Raw genomic sequence first — 25,389 nt, forward strand, 5'->3', positions numbered from 1 at the left:
AGGACGATTTAAATTACGGATATGTGCAACATTAATTAAATGTTAAAATCTCTTGCCATAGACGAGGTTTGACGAATAGAGACTACGGGCTAATGGAGATCCACGCCGGGATAAGAATCCACCCTGGCGGTTTACGCGGGTATTCCGTCGGAAATGACCAGTGAAGGCTTGTAAAATAATTGAAGGTTCCCTACCTGCTGAAGTCCACTGAGACATAGTGTGTGTGTTTTGAGTCTGTATTAGAAATGAACTGCCAGAACAAGGAAGCACGACGACCCTATACTACCACACTCATAGCCTCATAACCTCACGGATATGTACAGTCTTGTACAGTGAACGTGTTCATGGTTATTTGGAGAACGCTGAACAAGCCATTATTCATTGGAATAAGGAACGTGAAGATCAGCGGTGTTCAGGTTTCACCAGCCTTACGACACGCCGCATGACGTCACTATACTACCCCGCCCCGTATGTCCGGGACGCTCGGCGCCTGCGCGCGCCTGCGCATTAGGGAGGATTTTGTACACGCTGAACAAACCGGTTCAGAAGTGCTAGCATTTGTATTCTCACCTACCGAAATGACTCCGAGTGTAATATGCTTGCTTTGGACGATTTATTTACACGTTCAATATGTACTATCAACAGACGACATCGTAGTGGCTTGTGGAGGATTTGTGAAGTCAGAAGTTGAAATAAATTATTCTGTGATTGAGGTAAGACGTCAAAACCCAGTAAGAAGCTAGCAGGCTATGAATGAAGTCAGATTCCGGCCAGCCAAATGACTCAATATTCTCAAAAATGCATGTTTTAATACATATACTTAAATACAAGAACAAAATATAACTGTAAATCAAAGTTGTGCTTATTTAGTAGCTTGAATGTAAAGCTGTGTTATACATCAGCTTTTTATTAAAGGATTAGGTATTACCCACTAGGTATTAGCCTAGTGGGTAACACACTCGCCTATGAACCGGAAGACCCAGGTTCAAATCCCGCTTAATACCATTGTGTCCCTGAGCAAGACACTTAACCCTAAGTTGCTGTCCCCTGATACTACTGATTGTAAGTCGCTCTGGATAAGGGCGTCTGATAAATGCCGTAAATGTAAATATAAGCTGGTATTGCCCATGTGACATCGCTTCCAATTTTCCTATTTCTATTTCTATATAAACAATATGCAATATACACGTTTGAACTGATCAAATCCATTCACAATTGGTATATAGTTACAAGGATGTTATTTTATAAGTACTCCTAACTGCTCATAATTTACAATCAATTTTCAAAGTTAGAAAGTTATTTTTTCATCAGAATGTTAAATATAAATTATTTATACAATTTTACATATTTTGCCACAGTTTGTTATTCAAATGTAAAATGTTGATTCTGTCAGTTCATTAATTAATATTTCTTAATTTTAAAGTTAATTATTCCTTATTGTAAAGTGAAGTCACATGTGATACACAGCAGCACAGCACACAGTGAAATTTGTCCTGCATTTATCCCATCACCATGAGCAGTGGGCAGCCATGACAGGCGCCCGGGGAGCAGTGTGTGGTGCTTTGCTCAGTGGCACCTTGGTGGATCGAGATTTGAACTGGCAACGTTCTGTTTACGGGGCCCGCTTCCTTAACCACTAGACCACCACTGCCCCTGACAATTTAAGGCTTCAGATTTCTTAATAGGAAGACCGGAAGGTATTCAACACTCTCTGTGTTTGATTTTTGACTTTCAAACATAGTAAGTTTGAAAATGTTTAAAATATTATTCAAAGATATTTAAGTATAACTGAACTATATGCAACTCAAATTGTATGACTAAATAACATTTGAAAGGGGGGAAAAAGCTCATGATTTATGTGCACACACTGTACGGTCAGATTCTCAGATGTGACTTGACTGTTCACATTACATGAGCAACATGAATTTCTTAGTGGTGTAATCTCTGTAAATCTCTGTAAACTCATGCAAAAAACACACATTAGGTCCAGTGTCACATCTGAGTGGTCATGGTCCAGATATTCCTGTATGTTTGAAAGTGCTCATGCTGCAGTCAAGACATAGAGATGAATAGCCTAGACCCGTCAGATAGACACAGTCTATCTGACGGGTCAGAGAGTCAGATAGACTGTGCCAAATTTCATAAATATAAATAAAACACATTACATTCAGTGATAAATGTACTGGGCCAGTGTCCCCTCTCCCCGCTGCCTTTTAGCAACAGGCAGCAGCAAACAGATCATCAGGCCGAGATGATCATAAAGTTCAAGCCCTTAAACCACTTGCACTTTTAATTAAGAGCTATCAGACATGGAAGAAGCAGCCATTGGTTATAGTTGAGGTGGAAGGAAGTCTGGGCTGATCGAGGAGCCTCCAGCACACACCCAGGTCCCATCAACCTGCAGTGGGCAGTCCATGAGTTGAAGGTTTCTTGTGATGAAAGGCAGAAACACCCAATGAACCTAGGGTGCATCACTGATGATGAGTCGTGTTTGAGGGGAGAAAAAAAAAAACGAAAGGCCACCAAATTGAAAGATTTGCCGTCCCGGCTTATCATCAAGGGATTTCAACACCTAGTTCTAGTAGAATATGTACATTTTCTTTTTTTATTTAATTTATCTTATTTTAATTTTAGCTTAGTGATTCACTTTAAGCATCAACATATTTTCATTAAGTTACCTGTCTAGAATTTCCAGAAAATTCTAGTAGAATTTAACTTCAGATAAAGAACTTTGTTAATCAGATTATTTAATAATTTACAATATTTCCTATATGGGCAACAATTTAAAAAGAAGAAAAAGTAAACCTGGAAAATTGTGTTTTTTTTTCAGTGCGGTGTGGTCGAAAATCTGGTGCACCTAACACCACAAAAAGTTAGGTGCACTAGTGCAAAAAGTTGATGGGTGACAAATTTCAAACAGAATTTCTCATGATTTGTCCAAACTCCTGGATTTATTGCACCAGTGAAAAATTGCATTGTGTTTGCCCATCTCGAGGCACCGTCTGCCAATTACAGCTTTTTAAACATTTAAAAACATGCACGTAACACCCAATAAGCCACCTGCCCAACAGACCTGTAAGACAAAGAGAAAGTTGATAAAAACACATAGAGCACAAATGAAACTTGCGACTTATTTGCCTTCGAGGATTAAATTCTTTGCATTGTTTTGTTCTGTATATGTAGAATATCAAGGCAGATCCTTGCAGAGAGTATCAAAATATCTTTATCTTAAGAAACTGCCTAGTCTCAATTAATCTAAATATTCTTTAAAGTGGAAGGTCTTGAGCTGTCGTTTGAAGGTGCTCAGTGACTGAGCTGTTCTGACCTCGAGGGGAAGTTCATTCCACCACGAGCGGCCAAGACGGAGAAGAGTCTAGATGAATGTTTTCCTTTTACCTTTAGCGATGGAGGGACCAGGCGAGCAGTACTGGAGGCTCGGAGTATACGAGGTGCAGTGCGAGGTGTAATAAGGGCTGTGAGGTAGGATGGGGGTAGCACATTCAACCCATCCTCTGAGGGAGCAGTGGGCAGACATGAAAGGCACCTGGGGAGCAGTGTTTGGGGACGGTGCTTTGCTCAGTGGCACCATGGCGGATCAGGATTCAACCTTCTGACTGTACAATGTACAGTCATTACCAAAAATTGATTGACACAAATACTGGTTTTCACAAAATTTGCTTCAGTGTTTTCAGTGATCCTTTTGTCACTTGTATCTGTGGTGTATTGAAGTATAAGTACAAGCAATAAAAAAAAATTCTAAGGCTTTTATTGACAATTTATGCAAATAGGACTGATTGTACGGCTCACCTTTTCTTCTCTGGGCCATCATTTTCCCAAAGCCCCAAACAATCGGAAAGGTCCAGATCCCGCAGCTGAATCATCCTTACGAGACGGGGTGTGCTGTACTTTCTTGGGCGCCCTGAAGAGGTTCAAGCCTTCACAACATTTGAACCTCTCTCCTTGAAGTTTTTGATGATCTGATACATGGTTTATTTAGGTGCAGCAATATCCTTGCCTGTGAAGCCTTTTTTATTTAAAGCAACCATGGTTAACAGAGGAAGGACAATGTTTTCAAGTATGACCCTTCTTTTTAAAGCATCTAGTCTGCTATTCTAACTCAGTCAGCATGAAATGGTTTCTTTGTGATTAAGTTAATTTTCATGGCACAGTTGTTTTTGCTGCAGTTTGTAACCCATGCAAGAGTGTTATATGAGCTTGTCCTCCTCCTAATGTGAATGTGTTTTGTGGTTTTCTTGCAGATAAAGTTATACACGAAACTAGGATCCCTGAAATACCAAACTGATTGTGCACCTATTAATGGTTATTTCATGATCCCCCTTTATGACAAGGTACTGTGCTGTTCAAAGTATTCTTCATCATTTGGTTTGGGGAAAAAACTGAATTATTCTCAGGAACTTGTGGTCCATGAAGTCTATGTGAAGTGTAGACTGTTATTCTTAACATGTGTAGTGAATGCCTTTTTAGAAATGGAAAAGTAGTCGCTCTTTTGGAGGAATAGTACTGATAGTAAAATTGTCATTTTAAATTGCAAAGTTCTCTTGTTAGTTTTTAGTGTTGTGTGTGTTAATTTGTACAATTGTTTTTTCAGGGGGACTACATTCTTAAAATTGAGCCACCTCTGGGCTGGAGTTTTGGTAAGTAATGCAGTTAAGAGTAGACATTTATTTAACATAGGGCAGGGGGAAAAAATTGATTTTATCGATTTTGTAGTTTAAAACTATTTTTATTTTGCAAATTCAATATTTTTGCCACAATATTTTTTTTCGGACTTTCCCGCATTTTGTCCTTGTTGGTTACCGTAGCGCGATATGAGCCAGCCCCCGCCCCGCGTAACACAGTCAAAACAACATGGCAGCGTGTAGCAGAGAACTACTTCCAAAGAAAGGCACAGGTAATTCTGTAATTTGGAACTGGTTTGGTTTTGATGCAGCAGACGAAAGACAGACGAAGCCTTGCTGCAAAATATGTTTCAAGGCTGTTGCTACTGGAAGCAGCAGTACAACAAATCTTTTCCAGAACCTGAGGAATAAACATCCCGAAGAATGGGAGTTGTGCAGCCGGCTCCGTAGCGAAAACGGCTCCTCTAGCACACCTGCTAAAAAGCAAACTGCACTTTCTGACAGCTTTACAAACTGTGTGGCTTATGATAAGAACGGAGCACGATGGAAAATGATTACAGAGGAGATCACATTTTTTATATTGCCACAGACATGCTGCCAATTTATTCTGTCGAAAAGCGAGGCTTTAATATCACGCTGCAAGTATTAGATGCGAGGTATGTTGTCCCCAGTCACGTGTTTTGTTGTTATAGATAAAGTTTACATTTGTTCATTCTTTGAGCAAGCTATATGTTTGCCAAAGGCACGTTTCATTTTTTATATTCACACTATACTGAGAAGAGTTTTTTTTTTTTAAATTATGTTATATGTTACAAAATTTGTAATTATCTGATTTCGTGAACAGAAAATTTTAAGCTACTGTGAAGCTGTTGCACTTTTGCTTAAACCTGGGTTAAAGCTTGAAATTGAATGACAGAGCCTCATGTACTTTTTGTTTTGGGATTCTATGCATTTTAACTCTTGAGGACAATTATAACAATAAAGTTGCACTTTTGACACTATATCTGATGTCTGCAGCCATTTAAAAAAAAATCGAAGATTTTTTTAAAGGCTAAATCGCCCAGCCCTAATTTGGGGCTTTTTTTGTGTCAGATCAGACCTATGAGTCACATGTGGCTGTGTTGAGCACATGCACAATGCAGGCTTCCACTGGCAGCGTCAGACAACCGCCATTTGAAATGACGTTCAAAGCGGCGCTTTTTTCATAAAACGGGGGGGGTAGTAACCTAGTGGGTAACACACTCGCCTATGAACCAGGAGACCTAGGTTCAAATCCCACTTACTACCATTGTGTCCCTGAGCAAGACACTTAACCATGAGTGTCTCCAGGTGGGGACTGTCCCTGTAACTACTGATTGTAAGGTGCTCTGGATAAGGGCGTCTGGTAAATGCTGTAAATGTAAATAAAAACGCGCGTCTAGCATAAAAACACGCGTTAAAATGATCAATGTCTCCGCATTGCACGACACAGCGAATTGATTATGAAATCCGTTGCCGACTCAATTAGTAATCGATTTTTATCGAGGTGTTTGCACCCCTAAAATTAACATAATCTACACTTTTAGGTTCAGTTTATTAACATCATTCTGACTGTTTTATTCTTATTTATTTGCATGTTTAAATTTCAGCTCAATCTTTTCAAAGCACCACACTGGCCTTAGACTTACTTGGCACTTTACTTTCTTGTTTTCAATCTTATGCATTTTATCTTAACATTTTTGAAGTCAACTATTTCAGTGTGTTAAAGTGCCAAGACAATTACGTTATGTTCTGGCTTAATTATTAATGTAATATGATCCACCCAGATCATACACAGCATTTTACATTTTCAGTGAAAACATTCCAAAATATATTGAAATTTATAAATTGTTATAAATTGTGAGGTCCTTGTCGATTCCCACTCCTAACATGTAGGTATGTTTGTTGATCTTGTTATACAGGTCAGTCAGATCAACCTTTTTGTTCTTGATTTGTTTTTTTTCCCCCTCACAGAACCCACAAGTGTCAACCTTCATGTGGATGGAGTAAATGATATTTGCACTAAGGAAGAAGATATCAATTTTGTCTTTACAGGATTTTCTGTCTCTGGAATGGTAAGATTTTATATGTCTGCTTAAATGGTATGGCATAGCTGACATTCTTTATGAGATCCAAGATTCACTATCGGTTTGTCAGTACAGCAGTATACACAGTATATCGTGTATTGAAATAGTGTTTCACACAGACCCCCCATAGTGCAATCATAAAAGGAAAAAAAATATGTATATACACTGTAAACTAAACTATACTCACTAAAACTAAAGCTTAAATACTGTACAGTATCTTTATAAGAGAAAAGTAAAACGTTTCTGTACAATGAACAGATCGAACAGGACGTGACTGGACAACATCATGTATGATGCTTGTAACTGGATATGTTGGATATTTCAAACAGGACACACAAGACTAGACAAACATGTGCAGGAATGTGCCAAAAGAGCAGAGATGTGCAAAGATCAGGTGTATAAGGCTGAAAGTATGTTGTTGAGTTTATCAGTTTTTTGGTGACTGCGGTGCATTGAGAGCTCTGACTGCTTGTGGGAAGAAGCTCTTGCAGTGTCTGGCAGTTACTGTTTTGGTGCTGCGGAGCCGTCTGCCAGACAATAGAAGGGTGAACAGGGCATGTGAGGGGTGGTGAGAGTCCTTCATTATGTTCCAAGCTTGACGGATGAGGTGTTTCTTGTAGACATTTTCAGCATTTTTTATACTCCCTTATCCAGAGCGACTTACAGTCAGTTGTTACAGGGACAGCCAGGAAGATCATGCTGCTGATGATCTCAACATCGATGTGCAGTGAGGTGGGGACAGTAGGTTTCTTCCTGAAGTTGACAACCATCTCTTTGGTCTTGGTGACATTGAGAGTCAGGTTGTTGCTGCGGGCACCAATCCACCAGATGTTTTATCTGCTCTCTGTAGGCAGACTCATTGTTGTTTGTGATGAGCCTCACTACTGTTTTGTCATCTGCGAACTTGATGAAGTGGTTCGAACTGTACTGTGTAGCACAGTCGTATGTCAGCAGAGTGAACAGCAGTGGGCTGAGCAGCATCCCTGTGGGGAACCTGTGCTCAGTCTGAGGACCTTGGAGGTGTTATTTCCTATAGACACAGACTGAGGCCTGTCTGTTAGGAAGTCCAAGATCCAGCTGCAGAGTGGACAGCTTATCCCCAGCAGGTCCAACTTCCTCGCCAGCTTCTGAGGGATGACTGTATTGAATACTGAGCTGAAGTTAATAAACAGCATTCTTGGCATGTCTTTTTTTTTTTTTGTCGAGGTGGGAGAGGGTTGTGTGGAGGGCAGAAGAGATTGCATCATCTGTGGAGCGGTTTGGCCGGTAGGCGAACTGAAGTGAGTCCACATTCTGTGGAAGCTGGGTCTTCATGAGGATTTTCATTGATTAATCGAGTAATCAGATAACTCCAAGTTGTTTTTAAACAACTCTATCAATAGTGTGTTATGCAACATGAAAATCCTCTTAAAATGAGCAAGCAATTGGCTGTTATTCCTCACAAAAAAAGTTTTTTTAAATTCAAACTCAATACTTTTATTAGATCAAAACTTAAAACCTTTGGGTTACTTGCTCCAGAACTAAGCCAATTTAATCAACCTATGAAACATTTGCCTATTTGTCCTTAGTTTTATTTTAATTTAAAAAAGGGGAAAGCGGTGTACCCCCTGCTATAGCCCATTTGAGAATAAAGAGAAAAAAAGTATAAAGGTACAAAATAGTAAAAAGAAAATATAAACAATTCAAGTATTACTAATAATCCAATTTAAACAATACAGTTCAGTTTCCAGTTGTATCCAGATGAGGTAGGTAGGTACAATGTTTATCTCTGTGCAATGTTATGTGCAAAATAGAGAGAGAGAGAATTAGTATTAATGCATGTGTGTGCAATGTATGTTCAAACCTGCACCGCTGCGATGTACAACAAATGCTATAAACTCGCCCAAAAGTAAATCTATATGCTAATGAATGTAGATTTGTCCACCTGTTGCATTTATTATTACTACCTAATGTATGGGGAACCCATCTGTGTGTGTGTGGCATGACGTCACGTGAAACAGACCTATTCCAGTTAAGTGTACCTTTTTTGCTCTTCTAGGTATTGAGTAAAGGGCAGTTGCTTGGCCCAGCAGGAGTCAAAGTAATCCTTACAAGGGATGGAGATGAACAAACACTTCAAACTGTGCCAACAGACTCTGGAGGAAAGTAAGTGTGTGTTTTTTTTTTTGTCAAGTTTACATTAAATGTTTGTGTAATGCAAAGAAATTATTTTCTTCAAAATGGATGCTCAGATCGATTGGGTAATTTGGTAAATATTCTGTTTTATTTACAGCAATTTGCATGTTAAATAATTGGATTATTAATTTTTATTAAATTTTTTGGCCTCCAACGGTCCAAATGCATCAGACATTTTTATTAATAATTATTTGCTTTGGGACTGGTTTTGTGGAGAAAAATCCCTAGGACTAGTTTGAAAAAGTACGGTTTTCTCAGTATGCGTCACTTCACACGGCTCATGAATTAATGTAAACTCTTAAGTGCAAATGTTATTTGTGTCATAACGATGATCTACCTAAACTAATCACGTTTTTTCAGCATGTTTTATTTATTGACTTCCTTGGCGTATTTTAGCCAAAAGGTCATTTCTCCATGTAATTAGTACCAATTCTAATTTTCCTAAAATAATGTCCAACCTGTAGTTAATGGATCCAGAATTAAAATAAAGCAATGTTATTTAGCTTTTTATGCTCATAACATGTTGACCTTATCTCTGATTTCTTCTCAGTTGAGTCCAGATTTGCAGTATCAGGAATAAATGTTTTAAATAAATTTTTAATAAGTCAATATGGCAAGTATTTATTGGTTTTATTTGTTTGTTTGTTTGCAGTATTACCCAGCCCTGTATTGCAATTTTATTTCTGTGCTCCTAAATAAGATGCATGGCATTGGAATTTATCATGGTTTTTGTATTGATGTGTAACTGTTGAATAAAATAAATAAATAAATAAAATTTTATATTTTGACAGTAAAAGCCGATCTATTTTCCCTCTTAAAATATAGTCCAAAAGAACAAAACAGCATTTAGGCCAATGAACATTTCTGAACAGATCAGTTTGTGGAATTTTGTTTATTCTTTATGTTAATTCAGAACAGAATATCAACAAGATTAAATGTAAAGACCAAAAAAAAAAAAATGATAAACAATTAAAATTATTATAAACAAAGTATTAAGCAACTAATAAACTTTTACTGAATTATTCAGTATTTTAACGTTAAATGACAATAATACTTATATTTTTGACATTTTGTTTAAGATATCTCTTTAAGTGATTGAAAAGGTTGTGTTGTCATCTGACATTCAATCTTTTTCTCTGCAGACTTTGCAAATAACTTTTTATATATTTTATCATTTTGGTAAAGCCAAACCAAATCTATATTACTGATGTAGAGCTTTTGTAGGGACTAACTCATCTATTACGTTTTCACTTCCTACTACACTCTGAATCACATAGTGTGGGGGAGTGAGTTGCATTTTACTTGGTTGGCTGAGTACGGTTTCTGTAAGAGGGGGATTAATTGGACTAGCAAATGGTTTTGACAGGGAAAAAGAAAGGCATAGAACTACCCATTCATATAGGGAGCCATAGCTATTAGTGATGTGAACCTTTACTGGACTTTAATCTATTTATTATTTTTACGTATACTGGGACAGAATGGTATTAAGTGGGATTTGAACCTGGGTTTTCTGGTTCATAGGCGAGTGTGCTACCCGCTAAGCTACTACCACCCTATAATCATAAACAAATTAGTACATAATTACACCAAATCAACACCATCGACCTGTCTGAGTTGTGCCGTGGTGGTCATAAACTGCAAAAAGAGGAGCCGACTGTTTTTCCAGGCACCTTTTACAAGAAACAACAATGAGCGAAAAAGTTCGTTATTCATCCTCACATGATATCACAACACACACATGCAAAAACCGTGATAATCCATGCTGATATAAATTATATATCCATTAGGACCTCTGAAATGTGAAAAATGTTTTAGTCGCGTGCTTAGTCTTACCCTGCTCATAATGCAGTTTTTGACTATTTTAACCTGTTCTGGAATCGGCAAGCATTCTATTGTACAGATAAATTGTGTTTATTTAAATATCAAAAATGAATCTCGCGGTTGTAACAAGACTTGGTGCATTAGTTTTAAAACATAATAATGTTTTTTTTCCAACAATATTTTGATTGATTTTAAACAGGGTTATAACAGGGTAAACATGTAATGTTTCAATATACTCAAAATTTTATAACCCCCTTATAAACCCTATAGCACCCACCCCACTCCTGCCTGACTCCAAGCCAAGAAAAAAAAAAAGCTGGAAGTTTTTTGGTACTGCATGCAAAAAAAAAAAAAAAAGCGAAAAGAGAACGGGCAAACAATTAAGAAGGGAATCAAACTATAAATGTATACCTGTTGAAATTTCAAGTCTGAATAACGGATTGAGTTGAATCTTCTCCAGGGGCAAACAGGACATAATATCTCTGAGCCACTGGGCGTGAGTGGGTGACGTGGAATCCTTCCACTTGAATAAAAGAGAACGCCTGGCCAGGAGTGTCGCAAAATATAACAAATGCTGTTTAGCTGGAGTTAGACGCTTTTCTTCCTCTTCAGTGATATCAAAAAGAGCGATCAGAGGGTCTGGTTCAAGGTTGCGCTTCTTGGGCGAGCGCTCGTTGTGGTTAACCTTATCCAGTCTCACCGACCGGGAGAAGGTTAAATTTCTCGACGTGCCGGTAGACTGTAAGAACCTTTTCAGGCAGACAGTCGAGGCAATGCGGCAGAGGTGCGACCTCCAGAAGAAAGAAGGAGAAGCCTTCGACTTCTGTCTGCCTCGCAAGTCGGCACCACCACAACACCAGCTACCAGCTTCAGACAGGGGATAAAGCAGTCATACACGGCGGTCGCTGCAAAGCACCGCCCGGCTTCTCCCCCCTGCAGTAAGCAGACATAGGGATTAATTTCCCTCATAGCAGGGGCGTTGCAAGCACCACTTGGTCTCTGGCCTGCCCCCTCCCTTGACCAACGTCACGCTCGCCCCTCCCCCAGCAAAACGGGCGAAGCTGTGAATGTCGGCAGACAGTTCTGTTCAATGTTCAGCGGCCACTTATGTTCCCCCGCTTCATTGCAGGAAAAAAGCACCAGTTCACACAGTGCTCCCTCTTACGCCCTCCCCTCAGCTCGTTCGGACGACCTTGAGAGTGGAGCGGGTAAGACAGGTTTGTCCCCATTCTTTTTTCCCTCGCTGTTCTCAGGGTTCATTAAAAAATTACACTGTCGCATCCAAGCCTCCGGCTGAGGGCGCAGTCGCACAACCAAAAACGAAACTTAAGTGGAGAGTGTCATGCCTCTGCGCCTCCACTAGATGGTGCTCATACTCCGATGGTGGGGCAGATGAACCTTGCGCGCCGTGCGGACAGCTGCCGCTCATGCGCAGTTCACCCTTGGGTCCTGGTGATGGTAGGAAAAGGTTACAGACTACAGTTTGCGGCACGGCCCCCAGCGTTCAATGGAGTGGTTCCGTTGCTGGCAACTGGGGACACAGCTCAGGTTTTGGAGGCAGAAATAACCTCTCTTCTGAGCAAACGAGCAATAAGGCCCGTCCCCGTGGAGGAAATGGGTTTTTATTCTCGCTATTTCCTGGTTCCAAAATGGGACTGAGGGCTCCGCCCTTTTCTGGACCTGCGTGTTCTCAACAAACACCTCGGATTTTCAGTTCAGATTCAGAATGCTCACTCACAAGGACCTTTTTCGATCGGTCCGTCCCGGTGACTGGTTCACTACAGTGGATCTGCAGGATGCGTATTTTCACATAGGAATCTATCCTGCCCACAGGCGGTATCTCAGGTTCTGTTTCCACGCCGTGGCTTACAAGGTTCTCACGGTCCCGTTCTGCCTGAGCCTCGCTCCCCGTGTGTTCAGCAAATGTATAGAAGCAGCTCTGACCCCGCTCAGATCCTCGGGCATCAGGGTTCTGGCTTACCTGGACTATTACCTGGACGATGGCGTGAGCAGGCAGTGCATGAAACGAAGGTACTGGTGACCCACCTCACCAGCCTGGGTTTCAGTATAAACTACGCCAAGAGCGCCCTGGTTCCGTCCCAGACCGTGAAATATCTGGGCCTCCAGATAAATTCTGTGTTGAATTGAATTTTTCTAAAGCCCTAAATAAATACTCCCATTCCACACGATTTAAAGCCTGTAAAAAGACCGTGGGGAGAGAACGGAGTGTAAAAAAACTCTCTCTCTCTTCACACAAAAGCACTGTATTCAAACCACTGTTACCTGGCAGAAAGAGGCATGGCACAATAGAGGTTAAAAAATGAAAAGTTTCTAATTTATTAACACCGTTAAATAATTATTGCAGTAATGTGAATATTCTATGTAAAAAAGGTACCAATGTTACAGAGAAAACAAAAATAAGAAGAAAGAGTGTAGAGAGAGAGAGAGTGAGAGATAAAGCCATGAGAAAAAATGAGAGAAGAGAAAAGACTCAGAAGCCGGAAGGCTTCTGATGGAAAAACCCCTGAGCAAGAAAGCCCAGTCCTTTTCCACATGTGAACAGATATTTTTTATACACCTGGCCTACAGGAAGTTGTCACAGACCAATCAGAACCTGTTGTTTCTGATGTTACGCCCCCGGTGCCTCCCATCTGGGGAAGAGTGGCCGGCCTCGACGGCCGACACCTCACACGTTTGGCTCGGGGGAGGCAAATGTTGCACTGCCGTCCGACATAAGACATGTAAAACGGAGGTGTTGAATCTTCATGTTACATTTGTTACATTTCTTCTTACAGATGGCCGCTATGCAAAACAAAAGCGTAGAAAGGCCATGGTCCTGCGACGCCCCATCTTACAGCTTTTTCAGCATCAAAGACAGGACACACTCTGATGGTGTGTACAGGATATCCATAAGGCGTCGAATGTTAAAGTAAGAATAGCGATTTTTGACAAAACTGGTCTGGTTCTCAGATATAATTGAGAGTAGAACATTCTCTAATCTATGAGCCAAGACTAGCAAGGATTTAACATCCACATTGAGAAGAGAGATTGGTCTATATGAAGAGCACACTGTTGGGTCTTTATCTCTCTTTACTATGAGGGTGATGCGAGCCTCATTAAATGACGCGGGCAGCTTACCTTGCTTAATAGATTCAGATAAAACCAAAGCTAGTTGTAGTGCAAGGTATGAGGAAAATTATTAAAAAAAACTCTGCATCAGGACCCGGGGACTTACCAGATTGCAATGATGAGATAGCTGAAATGATTTCCTATTGTGATATGGGCCCTTCTAATCTTAAACTAGAATCAGGGGACAGTGTTGGGATATCTAGTTGAGGAACTCAGAAGTATATAATCAAGAATTAAAATTCCTGAATGCATCATTACATTATTCGAATTTTTGTAATGTGTTGCTGTGCTCTAAATCCTCTTAACTGACTAGCTAAAAGTTTCCCAGATTTGTCACCATGAATGTAAAATTGGCTCCTATTCTTTTTTAATTGACGTTCGATTACATGTGTTGAGAAGTTCAAACTTACTTTGCAATTCTACAAGTTTTTTATACAGATTTTAAATAGAGCATACTGCTGATCAACTTCTGTAATTTGGTTGGTCAGGTTTTTTTGCTCTTTATATACCTTTCTTTTCATATTTACAGTGTATATGGTGTGGTAGTAGCTTATTGGGTAACACACCAGAAGACCCAGGTTCAAGTCCCACTTACTACCATTGTGTCCCTGAGCAAGACACTTAACCCTAAGTTGCTCCAGGGGGACTGTCCCCTGTAACTACTGATTGTAAGTCGCTCTGGATAAGGGCGTCTAATAAATGTAAATGTATGAAATTATCTGTCCCCTGAGGTAGGCTTTCAGAGCATCCCAAACAATAAAGCATGACACTTCAGGTGTTTCATTTGTGTTTAAGAAAAAACTATCTGGTCTTCCATAGATTTAACAAAATCGTCCTCCATCAATCTGATATCCCAATGCTCTTATATTCACAAGAATTAACCATTGGGATCAAATGATTATCTACAAAGAAATAATCAATTCTGGAAAAAGTATGATTAACATGTGAGAAAAAGGAGTACTCTCTCTTTTTAGGAAGCGCCATATGTCAGAAATACCAAAGCTGCAAAGATGGGACTGAAGTAGCGTGGTGGATTTACTCAGAGGTATAGGATAGGGAGATGACCTGTCAAGTGATTGATCTAAACAGCAATTAAAGTCTCCCCCTAATATAAGAGCGTAAGAGCTCAGATCTGGTAGAGCAGAGAAAAAAATTTCAAAGGAGACATCATAATTAGGGGCATATAAATTAGCCAACACTACATTAGTATTAAATAACGTCCCTGAAACAATGATATAATGACCATGTATATCCACAATAACATTGTGAGGCTCAAAAGAGATGTTTGGATTATTGAGACACCCCTTGCTTTGGCCTGAAAGGTAGAGTGGTAGTGTTGCCCTCCCCAACGTGACATAAGAACTGTGAATGTGAGTTTCTTGTAGAAATGCGATTGCAGTGTTAAGTTGTTTAAGGTGTGAGAGCACCTTCCTTCTCTTTTGACCGGATGGTTTAAATCCTTAACATTCCAGCTCACAAAGATTAAAGAACTATTCATTCTCCCTGAGATGAGATGCAGGTAGATAGACACAGATAATAATGAAAAGCCCAGTGTCAGCCTTAAAACAGAAGTGTATAACGCAGAGCAACCTATTGAAGATAAACCATGTACACTGAAAAAAAAAAAATAGGGCAAACATTCTTAATCAACGAACGCTGGCATATGGGCCTCTTGGCCTTCCACTGCTCCAACTCCAGTCCCTGCAAGGATCTTCTTGGTAAATGCCAGATCTATAACAAATTTTCATCCGGAATGGGATTGAAGTGGATTTTTTTTGAATGACCTGGATTTTCTTTGTGTGAGTCTTGGTTGAGTGTCTGTGTGTCACATGCTATTTACATGCTATCTTCTACTGTCTGACCGTACATTTTTAAATACCCAAAATGAACCTCTGGTCGTGGAGGTGGGAATTTAGATGTTTATAAAGACAAGCTTATGTCTTGGTCTACGTGTGAAACAATAGTGTTTGGTTGGGCCGTTTTTAACCGATACCGTGTGTGGTGGTTTATAGTCCACCCAAATATAGTATGAACTGTTCAAAGGAATTTTTCGACTTTATGGCAAACATTATGGACAAGAATGAAAATGTCCTTATTGTTGAGGGATTTCAATATTCACACATGCTGTCTTTTCCTCCCTCTGATCTACATGCTGCTTCCAAAATCTCTGCATGTCTAATTGACATATCATCTTGGGTGGCAGCCCATCGCCTCAAACTCAATCCCACCAAATCTGAACTAATATTCATTCTAGCAGATTCTTCACCACATCAGGATCTTGCTATTTACCTGAACAACTCACAGCTCTCTCCTTCTACAACAGCCCGCAACTTTAGACTCTCCTCGACTCACATCAGCAATCTTTCCTGCTCATGTAGATTCCTTCCCTACAATGTCAGACAAATCCTTATTTGTCAACACAGGCCACCCAGCTACTGGTTCAGTTCTTAGTAATCTCACGACTGGACTACTGCAACTCCCTCCTAGCTGGTCTACCTCTATGTAACATCCGACCTCCACAACTAATACAAAATGTAGCAACCCAACTGATCTTTAACCTTCCCAAATTCTCCCACACCACCCCTCTGCTACGTCCCCTCCACTGGCTGACAGTAGCTGCCATCATCAGATGCTGACCTACAAAGCCAAAAATGGAGTAGCACCATCCTACTTCACAGCCCATATTATACCTCGCACTGCACCTCGTATACTCCGAGCCTCCAATACTGCTCGCCTGGTCCCTCCATCTCTGAAGGTAAAAGGAAGACACTCATCTAGACTCTTCTCCGTCTTGGCCCCTCTTCTCTGTCTTGGTGGAATGAACTTCCCCTTGAGGTCAGAACAGCTCAGTCACTGAGTATTTTCAAACGACAGCTCAAGACCTTCCTCTTTAAAGAATATTTAGATTAACTTGTAACTTTCTTATTTTCGAACTTGTGTACAGAATCTACAACAGAGTGAATAAAAAGATTGTATTCATAGTTGGGGGTCCTAGTGAACCAGAATTGATCTCTTCATCGATGTTAACTTGAAAGCACGTTGTAAGTCGCTCTGGATAAAGGCGTCTGCCAAATGCCTTAAATGTAAATGTCATGCCTCTTGTATGGAGAGAACAGTCGTCTGTATTGCTCAGGAGTGATTCTGGCCCATTCTTCCACACAAACGGTCATTAAATCTTGAAGGTTCCTTGGTCCTCTTTTATGAACTTTGATCTTCAGTTCTCTCCATAGATTTTCTATGCGATTTAGGTCAGGTGATTGGGCCATTCAAGCAACTTGCTGAAATGTCCACCCTCTTCATTTTCAGCTTCCTGGTAGATGCCAGCAGATTTTTATCCAGAATGTCCTGGTACATCTCTCCATTCATCCTGCCTTCAATAATATGAAGTCTGCCAGTACTCCTTGCTGAAAAGCAGCCTCAAACCATGATGCTTCCACCCTCAAACTTAACTGTTGGTATGGCGTTCTTGGGGTGGTGGGCAGTGCCATTTTTTCTCCAAACATGGTGTGTAGAATGACAGCCAAAAAGTTCAATTTTGCTTTCATTTGACCATACTATAGTCTCCCAGTAATCCACAGGCTTCTCCAAATGCTGTTTCGCAAACGTTTACCGAGCCTCAATATGCTTTTTGTTCAGCAATGGAGTCTTGCATGGATGCCATGGCGGTTCAGTGTATTGCTCATAGTTTTCTTTGAAACAGCAGTACCTGCTGATGCAAGGTCTTCCTGAAGTTCTGCCCGAGTGGTTCTTGGCTCTTGGAGAACTCTCCTGATTATTCTTTGGACTCCTCGGAAAGGGATCTTACGTGGAGCACCTGATCGTTGATCGTTTATGGTGAACTGATACTCTTTCCATTTCAGGATAATGGCCCCCACAGTTCTCACAGGAACATTCTGGTGCCTAGAACCATTCCCATCCAAATGCTTTTCAATGATTAGGTTACGAAGATCTTGGGGGACATCTTTGCTTTTACCCATCATGAAGTCTTTCCTGTGTGCCTGCTGGGTAATGAGAAGCCTTTATAGGCCATCAATTAGGACTAAAGCAACTGATAGGGGGCACAGTTTCTCTCTCAACACTGACAGATTTCAGGTGATCTCTTGGCTTTCTATGCCATTTTGCACCTTGTTATCCTCATGTGTTTAATACTTATTCCCTGTGTTATTTCACTATTTATTATGACTCAACTTGTATACTTAAATGTTTTGATTTCTTTGTATGAATTCAATATTTGGCAAAAAATATACATGTATGCTTTACATCTGGCAAATATATATAGACTTTTTTTTAATTTAAATAAAGTGCCACCTGAGCTGCCAGAATGATAAATTTAAAAAAAAATTAAGAACAGTACAAATCAGAAAATTTAACAGAATTTGTTTGAATGTCAGAACTTGTTCTCTGCACTGCAGATGCACACACTTGCAGACGCACACACTCACAAACTCTCACACTCTCTCTCTCTCAAGCTCACTTTAAGCTTATTCATTAAATTATTACCATCAATGTAGTAAGTGCAAGGTTCATTTATACACCACATTTAAACACATCTTAAATCAAGATACATTTACAAGACACATGAAATAGCATAAGAAATGATGTCTTGTTTTCTGAAAAAACACCTCAAAATTAAGTGATTGTTTGCTTAAAACAAGCAAAATGATCTGCCAATGGGGTAAGAAAACTAATCTTAATGAGATATGATCTCAAACAGAAGTTTTAAGCATCACTTAATTTTCTCATGCCATTTTTCTTGTCTAGTAATCTTGATTTAAGATTTTTTAGATATTTGGACTGGAAACGAGACAAAATTACTAGGTAAGAAAAGCTTTTTTGCAGTGTAGCCATACATGACAACATATTGAAAAATGAATGGTCCAAAAAAGGCTAGTGAATAAAAACATGTCTGTAGTCTTTTAATGCAAAGTGCAAAGTAACTATAGCACCCCTGCTTTACTACTGTTATTAACTCGATAACGCTAACTTGTCATGCTTGTCAAGCTGGATAACGAGTAAACACCAGCACCAGGGACATTACGTTCCTCACTTCAAAACGGAACAAAAGTAGAATTCTGTAGTGCCTTGCCCTACTGTTGAACTCCCTTCCTCATCAAACACTCCAACATGTTTGCTTTTCAGGTGCTGGATCATTGCCGTGGTGCTCCCGTGCCATGCCATGTTGCTTTTGCATATTTTCGCACAGATTTCTTTGCCTCTGCCATGTATCTGTCCTCTACCTGCGCTGAACTAAAGTTTTTTTTTTTTTAAATAATCAAATGTCTCCGCGTCGCATGGCACAATGAATCGATTAAGAAATTTTTTGCCAACTCTTTTAGTAATCGATTTTTAACTATTTAATCAATTCGTTGTTGCAGCCCTAAGGGCAACATCTGGTGGAAATTTTGTGTCAATAGCCCACTTAGAAATCCCCCTTACTGATAAAAAATTGTAATCATGAATAACTAACTAATAACTAATTTAGTTACTTCTTTCCTACAGTAAGTTCAGGAATTTTTGTAATTATATTTAGTAACCCTTTAGTCCCCAACTCAGCAAATCAGCATGCCCTACCTTAAAGCACTGATAACCTTCATGTTTGATATGATCTGCAGCAGATATCATATTTATGAGGCAATGTAGACTAGGGTTTTTAAATCAATAGAGTATTGACAGGAGCAAGTTCAAATTGTCTTGAATGAGGAAGAAAGATACATTTTTCTTCTGGGTGACCGAAATAATTATTTTGGGCCATGATAATTTAGGCTGGAATATCAAAATGTTAGTTGTTATATTTAGTTTATGTTACACAAGTTATTTTTGTATTTTATATGTGTGTTAATTTGTTTAATTCAGTTCTTTTTTTTTTTTTTTTTTTTTTTTTTAATTCACAGATACACATTCTTTAAAATCCTTCCTGGAAGTTATATAATCACTGCTTACCATGATTCATGGAGTCTCGAACAAGTGAGTTATTCATTTAATTATGTTCTTTTTTTTCTTTTCTTTATTTACTTAATGTTTTAGGATATGCAAATGTCACTGTTTTGCAGAGAACAACATCAGTTCAAGTGGTTAATTCAAATGGCTTGGCTTCGGCACCTTTGATTGTGGGAGGGTATGATGTTTCTGGAGAAGTGCTAAGTGATGGTGAACCAATGAAAGAGGTGTCCTTCTTGCTCTATTCAGACACGGTGAAGAAAGAAGTAAGTGGACAACTATCTAGATCTTCATGTGATATGTGTATCTGTTCTGTAACATTTGTATATTTATTTATGTACTGTTACATAAGCTGCATTGTGTTCACAGAAATAGCACCCCACAAAACACAACATTGATATATTGCTTGGCCATAACATTATGACCTTGGCTAGGTGCTCCCCACAATATTTTAAAAAGAGTGAAAATAATAATTAGAAGAATTGTCCAATAGCTAAAGGAAACAATCATTAATGCACTCATCCACCTTTGCTTGTATGCACACTCACCACACAAGACAAGAAAAATTTAAAACATTGCATTTAAAGATTACTGAACAACATTTAAGAAGAAAGTGAAGTGAAGTGATTGTCATTGTGAAACACTGCAGCACAGCACAAAGTGCACACAAAGCAATCACCCTTTTGGGAGCAGTGGGCAGCCATGTGTGGGCACTGTACTTTGCTCATGATTGAGCAAATGGATGCCATGTTGGTGAAAGTGGGGCTGTTTCTCAGCATACTGTTAATATTATTGAAAGAAGTATGAAGTCCTTTATGACTTTATACCTTGATTACTTTTAATTGGTTGGTGGGACAATAAATATTGTGCACTGCTCAAAAATTAAACACTTTTAAAACACACCAGATCTCATTTGGTAAAAAAAATAATAATGCTGGATATAGATACTGTTCCAATTCGCTGAAATGACATTAGTCATTGGCTATTTCCTCTCAGATCTTGACCAGGGCATCGTGGAACTGTTGGACAGTCTTGAGGTGCTACATGCAAGGTCCTAAACATGATGTAATAATAATGTATTTAATTTATAGTCACTTTCCTTTCAAACAAATCTCAGTGGTACAAAAGTAAACACATCTAATAAAAAGTCAAATCAACAAATGTATGCCCTTTTAAAGAGGTGGGTCTTTAGGCCATGTTTAAAAGTGTTGAGGGTCTGTGGAGTCCTCAGGTGATCTGGGAGGGCATTCCATAGGTGGGAAGCAGCTGAGCAAAATGCCCAATGCCCCATTATGTGGCACTTGGTCCTTGGGGTTTTGAAGAGGTAGATAGAGGAGTAATGAAGCGAGTGTTGGCATATTTGTGAAGTGAGGAGATCCTTCAGGCAGAGTGGACGTAGTTCCATAAACACATTGGTGGGTGAGGATTGAGGACTTTGTACTAAATGTAGAGTGAGACAGGGAGCCAGTGCAGTGTTTTGACCTGGCTGTGGAGTGGTTAATATGTAATGTAAATTAGGGCTGCAACTAACGATTATTTTAATAATCGATTAATCTTTCGACTAATCTTAATGAGATATAATCTCAAACAGAAGTTTTAAGCATCACTTAATTTTCTCATGCAATTTTTCTTGTCTAGTAATCTTGATTTAAGATTTTTTAGATATTTGGACTGGAAACGAGACAAATTTACTAGGTAAAAAAAGCTTTTTTTGCAGTGTAGCCATACATGACAACAGATTGAAAAATGAATGGTCCAAAAAAGGCTAGTGAATAAAAACATGTCTTTAGTCTTTTAATGCAAAGTAACTATAGCACCCCTGCTTTTACTACTGTTATTAACGCGCTAACGCTAACTTGTCATGCCTGTCAAGCTGGATGACGGGTAAACATTTACATTTACAGCATTTATCAGATGCCCTTATCCAGTGCGACTTACAATCAGTAATTACAGGGACAGTCCCCCTGGAGCAACTTAGGGTTAAGTGTCTTGCTCAAGGACACAATAGGCGAGTCGTCCACGTGGAGACGCAGAGAACAGTCCGAACGCTGTTTCATCCCCCCTCCACACCTGTAGGTGGAGCTGTAAGTCCCCGTCTAGTTCTCCTCCGCGGCAAGTTAAACACCAGCACCAGGGACATTACGTTCCTCACTTCAAACCGGAACAAAAGTAGGATTCTGTAGCGACTTACCCTGCTGCTGAACCCCCTTCTTCCTCCTCAAACACTCCAACATGTTTGCGTTTCAGGTGCTGGATCATTGCCGTGGTGCTCCCGTGCCATGTCGCTTTTGCATATTTTCGCGCAGATTTCTCTGCCTCCGCCATGTATCTTTCCTCTACCTCTGCTTGTTTTTTTTTTTTTTTTTTTCTCTTTTTGCCCCACGCTGTTTACGAGGCGCCAAACTCTGCTAGCATCTGTGCACGAGAGAGTCCGAGTGTGTACACTCCGCTCCGCGCTCAAATAAAGTTTTTTTAATAATCAAACTCTTTTAGTAATCGATTTTTATCGATTTCATCGATTCGTTGTTGCAGCCCTAATGTAAATATGTAATATGTTTTGTCTATTTCAATAAAACTGTAAAAAATAAAATAATATACTAGACTAAGATGAGTCTGGATGTGACTGAGACTAATAAAAACTAAAATGCGAAGACTAAACTAAAACTAAAATTATGACAAGCTTCCAAAAACAACTATACTCTCAATACTAATTTCTCCCAGTGAGATAAGAGGGGAACCAGTTGTAAGAGGAGGGGCAGATCAATGTTTGTTTATAAGGAGCTTTTTACAGTGTACATTGTCACAAAGTGCCTAACAAGTAGAACAGCACTCGGGAGCAAGCTATAGGCAATATTGGCAAGGAAAAAGCTCCCTCTAAAAGGAAGAAAACCTTGAGAGGAACCTAGACTCAGCACTGGATTACATGTTAAATTAAATACTTCCTGAAAATTATGGCATATGAAGGCTATTACAGTAGACTTGTGTATAAAGAAGTAGCATCCAGTAACTGAATAGAGAACTAGACATTTCCAGCGGCACTAACTGCTGCAGAGATACTAATGGTGAGGGGAGTGTTAAAGGCTAGACTGTATAAGTAGGTTTTTAGCCTTGGTTTTGTAAAAAACTGAGAGAACAGAGTAAAAAACTCTCTCTCTCTACACACAAAAGCACTGTATTCAAACAACTCCAACTTGATTTTTCCTGGCAGAAAGAAGCATGGCACAATAGAGATTAAAAGATGAACAGTTTCTAATTTATTAACACCAGTAAATTATTATTGCAGTTACATGTATATACTGTATGTAAAAAGGACAGCACAACCTAAACCAAGTTCCAGAGACATCACCTGATCCAGGAGAAAAATGGGAGGAGAGAAAAGACTTGGAAGCCAGAAGGCTTCCGATGGAAAAACAGCTGAGAAAGAATGAAAGTCCCTTCCCCACATGTGAACAGATCTTTATACACCTGGCCTACAGGAAGCTGTCACAGACCAATCAGAACCTGTTGTTTCTGACGCCACGCCCCCGGTGCCTCCCATCTGGGGAAGACAAAGAGAGCATGCGGTCCCGACGTCCGGCACCTCACACGTTTGGCTCGGGGAGGGCCGGCAAATGTTGTCACAAAGTGCCTAACAAGTAGAACAGCACTCAGGGGAGTGCTGTTTGACAAAAGCATGCAAAAACGGAGGTGTTGAATCTCCATGCACAACAAAGGCCTAGTGGGTATCACACTTGCCTATGAACCAAAAGACTACAGAGTCACAGGTTCAAATCCCACTTACTACCATTGTGTCCCTGAGCAAGACACTTAACCCTTACTCACTCCAGGGGGGACTGTCCCTGTCACTACTGATTGTAAGTCGCTCTGGATAAGAGCGTTTGATAAATGCCATAAATGTAAATGTAAACAAAGCCACAGAAATGTCATGGCTCCTCGACATCCCATCTTACAGTTTAAACACTGCTGCTGTGTCTGAGTCCCATACATTATTCCTTGGAAGATTGCTCCAAAGATTTGGGGCTCTAAAAGCAAACGAAGGGAGCGTGGTAGGTTATGAGGGACTTGTAGGTTACTAACTGGACCAAGACCATGCAAAGCTTATAGGTGATAAGCAGAATTTTGAAGTCAATACGGAACTTAACATAATGGATCCAATGCAAAGACATTACAGGCGTACTGTGATCATACTTTCTAGTGAGTGTAAGAACCATAGCTTCAGAGTTTTGGATGGGTTCAAGTTTATTCAATGAAGCAGCAGAGCAACCAGAGCAACAGTAATCCAGTCTAGATGTTATGAATGCGTGATATAATTTATCTGCATCAGAGATGGAGAGAAACTTCCTAACTCCAGCTATGTTTCTTAGGTCCTGGGCATCAAAAGTTTCATCCAAATTCTTTACAGAGGACCAGTTCACAAACCAGCACTGCCCAATCTGTATTCATGTTTTGCCCCTTTGGGACCAATCACCAACACATTGGTCTTATCCATGTTAAGCATGAGGAAATTGAAGGTCATCCATTCTCTGACGTCCTTCAAACAATTTTCTAGTTTAGGGAGGTGGTGAACTTCATCCGGCTTGACTGAGATGTACACTTGGGTTAATCCCCATGTCCACGGATTAATCGACCAAGTGGCTAAGAGCAGTAGAGATAAGGTTTTGGTCTGAGAGATGAGGTTTGCTGATGCCAATGGTGTTACGTAGGTGGTGTGGTAATATATTGTGGTCCATGGTGTTAAAGGCGGCAGACAATTTTAGTAGAATCAGAGCAGATGGGGAGCCGGTATCAGCTGTCATCAGCAGGTTGTTTGACACCTTAACCAATGCAACATTGTCAGAAATATCACATAGAATGGTTGTCACAGTACAATTCTTTGTTTTGTTGTCTTTTCATTGCAGGAGATCAGTGGCTGTAGCAAGGATACAGTTGATGGGGTCTTTTTGGACACCAGTTCCCTTGTGTACCTCTGCAGTGTCCAATCTCAAGAGGATGGCACGTTTACGTTTCCTTCACTCACAAGTGGGAAATACACTCTTGTAAGTAACCTTCTATCTGTTTACATTTTTTTTTAGATTGTACAGGTTATTTTTAAGTGTTATTTCTTTGATCGATAGATTCCATACTACAGAGGTGAGAGGATCACATTTGATGTTGCACCTTCTCGAATGGACTTCAAAGTGGAGCACAGAAGTGTGAAGTTAAATGTAAGTAGAGCTTCTAATGGAGATCAATAATATATGAAACAACTAAGTTTGACTAATGAGAGCTTACTTATAAATTTAAATATATTTTATATTTAAATATAATAAAATCTCATTATTTTCATTAGGTATATCTAATACGTGAGCACTCAGATTGTTGCAAGATTATTGTCGCCTTTCACAGAATACTTCTCCCCTAAGGGTTCCTTGCATATACTGTTTTCTGAGTACATTCATTGTGTAGTTGTCAAATACAAGATAAGTTATTGAAAATAATAACTACTTTTCAACCCTGATAAGATTGTGTTCCTATATTAAGAATATAGTCAGTCAGAATAAAAACAAAATATTGTTCCTAGATATTTCTCTAATATTTCATAG

General features: G+C 39.6%; 1 protein-coding gene across 1 annotated transcript in view; it reads left to right on the forward strand.

Annotated features, from left to right (window-relative positions):
• Positions 1-500: 500 nt before the first annotated feature.
• Positions 501-25,389, forward strand: part of nomo (nodal modulator) — a 47,154-nt gene continuing 22,265 nt past the window's right edge. Inside the window, exons 1-9 of the mRNA XM_028970975.1 lie at positions 501-713; positions 4,260-4,349; positions 4,610-4,655; positions 6,633-6,733; positions 8,784-8,890; positions 19,762-19,834; positions 19,921-20,073; positions 24,706-24,843; positions 24,922-25,011. Of these exons, the coding sequence (XP_028826808.1) occupies positions 579-713; positions 4,260-4,349; positions 4,610-4,655; positions 6,633-6,733; positions 8,784-8,890; positions 19,762-19,834; positions 19,921-20,073; positions 24,706-24,843; positions 24,922-25,011 (933 nt within the window). The 5' untranslated portion in view covers positions 501-578. The remainder of the gene's footprint in view (positions 714-4,259; positions 4,350-4,609; positions 4,656-6,632; positions 6,734-8,783; positions 8,891-19,761; positions 19,835-19,920; positions 20,074-24,705; positions 24,844-24,921; positions 25,012-25,389) is intronic.

This window comes from Denticeps clupeoides, chromosome 3, assembly GCF_900700375.1.
Source record: "Denticeps clupeoides chromosome 3, fDenClu1.1, whole genome shotgun sequence".
Taxonomy (NCBI): Eukaryota; Metazoa; Chordata; class Actinopteri; order Clupeiformes; family Denticipitidae; genus Denticeps; species Denticeps clupeoides.